Consider the following 9,602-nt stretch of genomic DNA (forward strand, 5'->3'; position numbering starts at 1 on the left):
ACCTTTTTTTTTTTTTTTTTATTATTATTATTTTCCTGGGAAAGCGGCCAAGCCGTTTCCCACAGCGCGTGGTGGTGATCCCGGAGCCGCGCGAGCCCGCGGTATTGCCGGGACTGGGGGGGCTGTTTTGGCCGGGGGGGTTGCGTTCCGCTGGCTGCCCCCCTCTTCCCGACCCGGCACCGGCCATGGCGTTGAAAGCCAGAGCGCTTTACAACTTCCAGAGCGAAAACAAAGAGGAGATCAGCATCCAGGAGAACGAGGAGCTCGTCATCTTCAGCGAGAACTCCCTGGACGGGTGGTTACAGGGCCAAAACAGCCGCGGGGAGACCGGCCTCTTCCCCGCTTCCTATGTCGAGATCCTCCGCTCCCGCTCGGGCTCCAACTACACGGACTATTCCAGCAGCCCGGTCGGCTCCCCCGGGCACGATTCCTCCTTGTACTCGGCATCCCCCAACCCCGGCATCTCCTACCAGGGCAGTTTTGAGGATGATGATGATGACGACTGGGATGACTGGGACGACGCGTGCACGGTGGTGGAGGAGCCGCGGAGCGCGCCGGGCACCAACGGGCACCCCTCGCCCAGCCTGCCGTACCCAGCGGCCTATGGCCACCACCAGCACGCCGGCTACCGGCCCAAGCCGGCGCTGGAGAGGCAGGACAGCATGAGCTCCTCCAAGAGGGGCAGCGTGGTGGGCAGAAACCTCAACCGCTTCTCCTGCTTCGTCCGCTCCGGGGTGGAAGCCTTCATCCTGGGCGACGTGCCCCTGATGTCCAAGATCTCCGAGACCTACTGCATCGAGATGGGCTCCAGAGGCCCGCAGTGGAGGGCCAACCCCCACCCGTTCATCTGCTCCGTGGAGGACCCCACCAAGCAAACCAAGTTCAAGGGCATCAAGAGCTACATCTCCTACAAGCTGACCCCCAGCAACTTCAACTCGCCCGTGTACCGGCGCTACAAGCACTTCGACTGGCTCTACAACCGCCTGCTGCACAAGTTCACGGTGATCTCGGTGCCGCACCTGCCCGAGAAGCAGGCCACCGGCCGCTTCGAGGAGGACTTCATCGAGAAGCGCAAGCGGCGGCTGATCCTCTGGATGGAGCACATGACCAGCCACCCCGTCCTCTCCCAGTACGAGGGCTTCCAGCACTTCCTCTGCTGCCGCGACGAGAAGCAGTGGAAGCTGGGCAAACGCCGGGCGGAGAAGGATGAGATGGTAGGCGCCAGCTTCCTCCTCACCATCCAGATTCCCACGGAGCACCAGGACCTGCAGGACGTGGAGGACCGCGTGGATGCCTTCAAGGCTTTCAGCAAGAAGATGGATGACAGCGTCCTGCAGCTGACCAACGTGGCGTCGGAGCTGGTGCGCAAGCACGTGGGGGGCTTCCGGAAGGAGTTCCAGAAGCTGGGCAATGCCTTCCAAGCCATCAGCCACTCCTTCCACATGGACCCTCCCTACAGCTTGGATGCCCTCAACAATGCCATCTCCCACACGGGCAAGACGTACGAGACTGTGGGGGAGATGTTCGCCGAGCAGCCCAAGAACGACCTGTTCCTCATGCTGGACACTCTCTCCTTGTACCAGGGGCTCCTCTCCAACTTCCCAGACATCATCCACCTGCAGAAAGGTAAGGAAGCATTCTTCTCCCCAGGAATGGGCCCCACGTGAGTGGGAATGGTGCCGCAAGTGGGATGGGGATGGAATGAGGAAATCCTCCGTTGGGCCTTGAAGGGAATGGGGAATGAGGATGGGAATGGGGATGGGAACCACTGCCTATGCCCCTTAGGGGTGCAGTGTGGTCCCTGCTGGCACAGCCCTCCAGTCAGCCCTCCCTGGGAGAGTCTGCTAGGGCTGTTGGGTCCAGAGTCTGCCCCAGTGATGCCGTGGACTCTGTAACTGCTGCTGGTGCTACCCAGAGCACTGCCAGGGGTGGTCAGCATGGATGTCACTTCCCCCAGACCATGAGCAGGAGCCAGCACTGCTGCTGTTAGGTCTGGGGTGACCTGCCCTGCACCTCTTGTGCATCCCCACCCACTGCCACTTGTCCATCCTCATCCTCCCTTCCTGCCAAGGCAGTGGATGGGTGGCCAGCAGGAATACCAGAGTTTGCTCCCCCAGAGCTGGGACATGGCTGGACATGGCCTTGGGTCGGTCAGAGGGTCTGAGGGGGCTGTGCAGGGCAGTGGGATAGCGGACACACTAAACCTCTGGAGACAACCAGGGTTGCACTTTTCAAGAGTATGTCCCTGCACCTCCAAGCCCAGCAGGACGGTGTTAGCACCCCCAGGGCATCAGAGCTCCCCATCTCCCATTTGTCCTGGTTCCCTGGATTTGGTGGGATCAGGGGCAGGGAGAAGTGTCTGCTGTTCTCTCCCTGGGGCAGGCAGCAGGCAGGCAGGGCTCGGTGTCCCTTTGCACCCAGGCAGCCACGGTGTGGGTGTGGGGCCGAAGTCCACACACACTCCTCCTCGCCCAGCTGCCCGCAGCAGGGAGGGGACACCCACCAGTGTCCCCAGAGTTTGGAGGACAGGTTTTCCCCAGGGTGAAGCCAGGGCCGTTTGTGTCCAAGCATGCAGGGATGTCTGTGCATCACTCTGCATCCCTGGGGGAGGCTGGGAAGGCAAAGGGCGCAGGGAGGATTCAGTCCTGCCCGGGCAGCTTCCCTGCCTTTCCTCTCAGTGTTGTTTACCCATGGAGAGGGGCTGGATCCCGTCCGGAAGCGAGGCCGCGTGGGCAGAGCGGAAGGCAGGATTTGGCCTCCAAACTTTGCTTCTTCCTTCTCCTCCTCCTCCCCTCTGGGAGCAGGGCTGGCACAGCGGGAGCACTGTAACCCCGGGTCTGGTGCTCCCGGCAAGGGCCAGGGAGAAGGGAAGAAAGCCCAGTGCGGGCCAGATCCTGTTTTTAGTTTTTTAGCCTCTGTGCTAATGAGGGGGAGGAATGCAGGGCTGGAGCCAGGCAGGATTCTTTCGAAACCGAGCTGTAAAAAAACATGGAAGGAGAGGGAAAAACTGGTGTCAGAGCATCAGCTGCCTCTTGGAGTAGGAGATGCTTTCCCAGCTGAGCTCCAGACAGCACCACATGCCCTTGCCACATCCTGGTTCACTGCTTCCTGGGCTGGGGTCTCCCAGGGCTGCTCCTGACCCCCGTGCATGGAATGGCATGGAATGTTTGGAGGTCAGGCTTGGCTGGGTGCTTGACTGTGCTAACACTGCCCCATGTCAGCTTTGCACCCCAAGCCTTGAGTCACAGCGCTCCAGGAGCCCAGACCCCCAAAACCAGCTATACATGAGGCTGACTGCCCAGGATGGAAGAAGAGCTGGGGATGCCAGAGTCCAGAGGGAAAATGCTCCTGCTCTTGGCCTGCCTGGAGGAGGGATGGGTTTGATGGGCAGGGGGAGATGCAGGCACATCCCTCCCTTACATGGGGCAGGTCTGTGCCTGTGCTTTGGGGCCAGGCCGGTGGCCCGGCACGGGGGGCCGAGGGAGCCCGAGGGTCGCACGCATCCCCTGACGCTGCTCCCTGCCCCGCCAGGCGCCTTCGCCAAGGTGAAGGAGAGCCAGCGGATGAGCGACGAGGGCAGGATGGACCAGGAGGAGGCGGACGGGATCCGCAAGCGCTGCCGCGTGGTGGGCTTCGCCCTGCAGGCCGAGATGAACCACTTCCACGAGCGGCGCGTGGCCGACTTCAAGAGGATGATGCAGTCCTACCTGAGGCAGCAGATCGTCTTCTACCAGCGCGTCAGCCAGCAGCTGGAGAAGACGCTGCGCATGTACGACAACCTCTAACCCCCGTCCCGCTCTGCCCGCAGCCCCCAGGGCTCCTCGGGCCGGGACGGGCTGGGAACGGACGGGAACTCATCACGCTAGTGACCAAATGACTTCGGGCTTTCTTCCCCCTTCCCGGGCTGGCAGGGAAGGGCTCGCCCGCGGGCTGGCCGTGCCACCTCTTTCTTCCTTTCCCTGGGGACCTCCCACCCTGCCACGGGTCTGGCGGGAGCATGGGGGGGTCGTGAGAAGGTAGGGAAGGAAGGGAGGTAACGGTGCTGGGGTCTCTGCCCAGTGATTTTTAGCTTTCTGAAAACCCACTCTCCTGGAGCAGGGGTGGGTGCATCCCAGCCCACTGGGAGAAGAAATCCAAGCGGTCGACATTTTGCACACTAAAAGCTTTTCTGATGGAAAAGAAAAAAAAAGAGAAGAAAAGAGATCTTTATTTGGAAGAAATTTTTTTGTTTGTTTGTCACAAGATATTTTCAATATTTTCCATTTTTCTGCAGCATTTTTACCGATCAGTTTTTAAATAGATGCACAGAGGCAAAGAGAAATCTCTTTCTCAAGTATGGCTGCTGACTGGGAAAAGGGAAAAAAAAAAGGAAAAAAAGGGAAAAAAAGATAGCCCCAGAGCCTTTTCAATAAAATCATTAGTAGAAAAAACACCCCACCTCCTTCCCAGAGATGTCTGTGGAAAACAGAGCTGCTCCAGGATCCCGGGGAATGCTCTGCCTGAGCATCCCATGGCTTCCAGCCAGCTCTGAACATCCCTGTGCTGTGGGGGGAACGACCCCAGGAGGGGCTCCCACAGCAACCACGCTCCTGCTCTCTAAACAGCCCCCCAAGGGGCAAATCCTGCCCCTCTCTGCCCTGGCCGGGACAGTGTGCTGCTGCCTGGGAGACAGCAGGGCTGGCACGGGGGCCTTGTTTTTGAAGGGAAATGGCTGGGATAAATCACAGCGAGGAAAGTTAGGGCCGTCTTGGCCTGGCTCCAAGGATAAAATTAGCCCCGGCATGCAGGCCAGCGGGGTATTGTTAAACTAACAGCGACGCTGGGAATGCTGCGAGCTGCGCTCCATCCTCCCGGAGCCCTCCCCTGCCCCAGGCTGCAGGGACGAGCACTCTGAGGTACAGCCCTGCACGCAGCCTCCATCCAGGCAGGATGTGCTTCCTCCTGCATCCCACAGCCAGGGCAGGCCCCTTCACCATGGCCCCATCCCACCCTGGGTCCATCCTAGCCCAGTCCCATCCTAGCCCAGCCTCATCCCACCCTCGCCACATCCTGCCTTGGCTCCATCCTGCCCGGTTCCCAGCACGCTCTGGTACCATCCCACGCCAATCCCATCTCACCCCAACTCCATGCCATCCCAGCCCTGTTCTAGCCTGGCCACATCCTAGCCTGGCCCTGTTCCACTCTAGTCCCATCCTAGCCAGGCTGCATCCTCACATGGCACCACCCCACTCCATTTCCATGCCAGTCCCATCCCACTCTGGCCCCATCCTATCCCAACCCCATCCTACTGAAATGCCATCCTACCCTGGCCATGTTCTACCTTGGCCTTGTCCCACCCTGGTCCCATCCTGCCCCAGCCCCATCCCACCCCATCCTCATCCTAACCTGACCATATCCTTCCTTGGCACTATCTCACCCCATTCCTCCTCATCCCTCTGGCCCCATCCCAGCTCAGCAGCCGTGGGAATGCTGTGTAAGCCTGTGCTAATCCTGCAGGAGTGACAGGTCCCCAGCCCTGCTGGCCCTGCTCTGGATGACCATGGTGGCCTTGGCCCCACGTTGAGGCCAGAACGTGTCCCTTCCCCCAGCCCTGCTCCCTCTGGAGCACAATGGGCACTCGGATTGAGCCTGCCACCGCCATCCCCGGGCAGGCAGCCAACCTCTGGCACTGCAGCCAGAGCTCCAGAGCTGAGCCAACATCCCGGCTCCCCTGGACCTGCCTGGACAAGGGCATCCCCTGCCTGGGGTGCCCCGTTGTCACTCAGTCCCTGGGCTGTCCTGAAGATGGGGTGTGCAGCTGGAGCAGGGAGATGTCCCAGCGCCCCAGGAGTTCATCCTCTGCTCTGCTGTCCTGGCATGGGGACAGGGATGGGCTAAGGTTCCTGTGGGCTGCATGCACCCCTTCAGAAGGCTGGGCCTCAGTTTCCCCAGAGGTGGACCTGTGCTCTCCGTGGTCCTTCAGCATCCACAAGTCTCCCTTGCTCCACCATCCACCCCCTCTGTACCCTCATGTCTGGACCACACTCCCGGGACACAGCAAATCCATTGGCTACAACCCGTATTCCATTAGCATTCCTGCCTTTTCCCTCTGCCACCTGGCAGTAGGCAGCTGGGCCTTCACTGCACATGGGTGGGCATTCCAGAGTCTGCCTTGGCCAGACGGGGGGGGCTGAGCATCCTGCTGCTGCCCCCACACCTCTGACAGCATCCTGCAGACGTGCCAAGGGTTGGAGCACAGAACCCGCCCCGAGCATTTCGGTGGCGGTCCCAGGGTGCAGGATGATGGTGGGGAGGAGTCTGGGGGTGTACACAGTGCTTCACATGCCCCAGCAGTGTCTGTCACTGCCTTTGTTATCTGTGACACAGGCTGTTCCCTGCTCCCACAAGAGAAAAAAATCCAGGGCATAGAGAGCTGAGAGGAAGCACCGGAAACATGGAGCAGATCCGTTTCCTCCTCCCACTTCCCAAGGCTGCTCCTGCGTGGGAAAGCCAAGGCCGAGGCCCTGTGTGAGTCCCGTCAGTACTGACAGCAGGGTTGGGAGGTGGCAGTAGCGGTGGTGGCTGGAGCATCCTCCCTGGAGAGCACTGCAGCCAGCACCAGAGAGCCCGTGGCTGCCTCCGCTCCTGCGTGTGGCTTCCCGGAGCTCTTGTCCTGCTTCTTCTCTTTGGACCTCCTTCCACGATGGGAAGAAAACCTGGCATTCTTGTTCTGAGCTCTGAGAGACCAGGGTTTGTGCGTGGGCCGGGCTATCAGGCTGTAGGGACCACCTGTGCATGTATCCTGAGCCCAGCAAGATGCTCCAGGGTGGGCAGAATCAGCTGGGGTCCCGCAGGGACTGGCCAAACAGCTGGAGGGTGAAGGATGGGAATGCTGGGACAAGCAGAGCTGCTGATCAGAGCCTTGTCAGCCACACGGATACACCCACCAGTGCTCAATACTTCGGGATCAGCCACCAAAGGAGCGCAGTGACCCAACCCAGCTCCTCCCAAGCGAGGGGGAGCGCAGGGTGCAGCTGCTGGCGGGGCGGCCGGGCAGGACGGGGCTTGCTGTGCACGCCACGCTGCCGGCACACGCTGGCACGGGGGGTGGAGAGGCACAGCTGCCAACGGGGAGCAGGGAGCACTCCTGGGGGAGCGGGGAGAAGTCCTGCCTGCCCATTAGGGCCAGCAGAAACTCGGGGGAAGGAGCCAAGTGGAGTTTCACTGCCACCCCCACCGTGTCGGGAGGTGATGGGTGTGCGCCTGCCTAGAGGAGTGATTCCGGGCGGATGCGGGTGGGTGGACACAGGCATGGATGAGGGCAGAGGAAGACAGCTCAGCCTGCCAGCTCCAATCTTTTAATTGCTGTGCTTCTCAAATATTTCCGAAGCATGACCCTGAGTTGGCTCCTCCAGGCAAAAATACGAGCACCAGCTGGTTCCCTTGAGCACCCCTGTATTCCCTTGGCTGTGGATATAAATAAAGCTCCCTCCTGCTCCCAGCCCAGGGAAATGATGGCAGATCAGTGGTGTCTGTTTTAGGGAATAAGCTGGAAATCAGCTCTAATGGGGTCTGTCAGCCCTCCAGGTTCCCCCTACTAGGCACAGCCAAGGTGATGCTCAGGTCAGACCCTGTCCCACCTCTCTGTGCCAGCCTGGATTTCCTCTCTCCGGTCCCTGGGAAGGTGCTGAGCACGGGGAGGTCGGTCCTGCACTGCCAGCGAGCTGTGTCTCTGGGTGTGTTGTTTGTGCAGGAGGGGTGGGGAGCCCAGGCTCTGGGATGTGGTTATCCCTCCGTCATTGTCTGTCTGCCTTGGAGTTGCTGGGTGTGGAAACAGAGGTCAGGCTCAATTTGTCTGAAATTTAAATCGCAGCTGGGCTGGGGAGCCGTGGCAGGCACGGGGATGCTTTCTGGTGTCCGGGTCCTCACCACTCCACACTTTCCCTAGGACCTGGGAATCTCCTCTGGCCCTGCAGCGTAAATCCGTGCGCTTTATGTCACGCGGGCAGGTGGTGGGACAGGTGCCAGCACTGTCCCTGTGTGGGTTTGTTTGAGGTGCTCCCAGGGTGACGTTCCAGCTCTTCCCCCGGGCTCCATCCTGTCCTGCCGGGCTTGCTGCCAGCTGAGCCTGTTCTGCAGGCTGTGGGCATGACTGGCCCGAATCAGACAGGCACGTAGCAGGGAGGGAGGGCTCCCGGCATCCCGGGGCACTGGGCTTGGCTTGGAGCCCAGGGGAGGTACTGAGCCTCGTCACACTAGGCAGCTGTCAGCCTCGGCTCCGGCTCTGAGCTTTCCACACAGGACAGCTCCTACTAGGACCTGACCCCCCTTCACCTGCCTCGGTGTCCTCCTGCCCTCCCAGGAGACCGCTCCTCATCACCTGCCATCAGGCAGCTTGGCCTGTGTCCCCTGAGGGGACCCTGGGATGCTGCTCCTGGCTCCCGGTGAAGTCCAGAGCATCTCCTGGGGCTGCTGAGAGCTGCCAGGGAGGTTTCGGGATCGGGACAGAACAGCTGGAGCCCTGGGACCATGCCTCCCCAAAACAGAGTGGGGAGCCTGAGCTCAGGGGGTTCCTGTGCTCACTCCCAGAAGAAGTGTGGACAATGCTGTTCCAAGGTCCTGCAGCAGTTGTGATCCAGAGCAGTGGCGATTTTGGAAGCATGTGATGCTTAGGTGGGTCCCAGTCTCCTGAAGCCAGGCTGGGAATGAAGTCCCACCTTCGTTGAAGCTCTGCATTTGCATGGCTAAAGCTCCCCGGAGGGGGTTCAAAGCCAAAGGATCCAAGCTGCCCCGCGTGGTTTCTTTGTTTGCATTTGAATAGGTGCCTGGAAACTGGTTCAGTCACCTGAGCTGTGACAGCCTCCCCCCCTGCTCTGTGTTCATCCCTACCTGTGAGCCCCAGTGCCTCCAGCTCCTGCTGAAACCTGACCTCAGACCTGCTGCTGGTGTCACTCACCCAGGAGAGGTGTTGGATCCAGCCTGTCACAGGTGGGATGGCCATGGGGTCATGGTTCCCTTCCTTCTTCCCAAGATGCTCTCCGAGGACTCTGGGGACAGGCTGGGAGAACTGGGGGTGTTTATCTGGAGAGGAGAAGGCTCTGGGGAGATCTTAGAGCCCTTCCAAAGGCCAAAACAGGCTCCAAGAGACCTGGAGGGGGACTTTGGACAAGGGCCTGGAGTGATAGGACAGGTGGTGAGTGGCTTCCCACTGTCAGAGGGCAGGGATAGATGGAATATTGGGAAGAAATTGTTCCCTGTGAGGGTGGTGAGGCCCTGGCACAGGTTTCCCAGAGAAGCTGTGGCTGCCCCATCCCTGGAAGTGTTCAGGCCAGGTCAAATGAGGCTTGGAGCAACCTGGGACAGTGGAAGGTGTCCCTGCCCATGGAAGGAGGGTGGAACAAGATGACCTTTAAGGCCCCTTCCAACCCAAACCAGGCCATGATCTTCCTTGAACCTTTGCTAGCTTTATAGCCAGCTTGGCAGGGAAGGGCCTGGCCAGGAAAGTTCTGAGGTTGATTGGGCTGGGGTTTGTGTCTCATGTCCAGGCAGGAGCCCTCCTGGGCCCTCAGCCCTTCCTCAGGTGGGTGGGTGGCAGTGGCAGCACTGAAGCTGCATCTGATCCT

General features: G+C 60.3%; 1 protein-coding gene across 1 annotated transcript; it reads left to right on the forward strand.

Moving 5' to 3' along the window:
- The first annotated feature begins 20 nt into the window (after positions 1 to 20).
- Positions 21 to 3,949, forward strand: SNX33 (sorting nexin 33). The gene is made up of 2 exons (XM_068204386.1): positions 21 to 1,626; positions 3,532 to 3,949. The coding sequence occupies exons 1-2, from the start codon at positions 186 to 188 to the stop codon at positions 3,783 to 3,785; spliced, it is 1,695 nt and encodes a 564-aa protein (XP_068060487.1). The 5' UTR covers positions 21 to 185; the 3' UTR covers positions 3,786 to 3,949.
- The last annotated feature ends 5,653 nt before the right edge of the window (positions 3,950 to 9,602 follow it).

Source organism: Anomalospiza imberbis, chromosome 13 (assembly GCF_031753505.1).
Source record: "Anomalospiza imberbis isolate Cuckoo-Finch-1a 21T00152 chromosome 13, ASM3175350v1, whole genome shotgun sequence".
Taxonomy (NCBI): Eukaryota; Metazoa; Chordata; class Aves; order Passeriformes; family Viduidae; genus Anomalospiza; species Anomalospiza imberbis.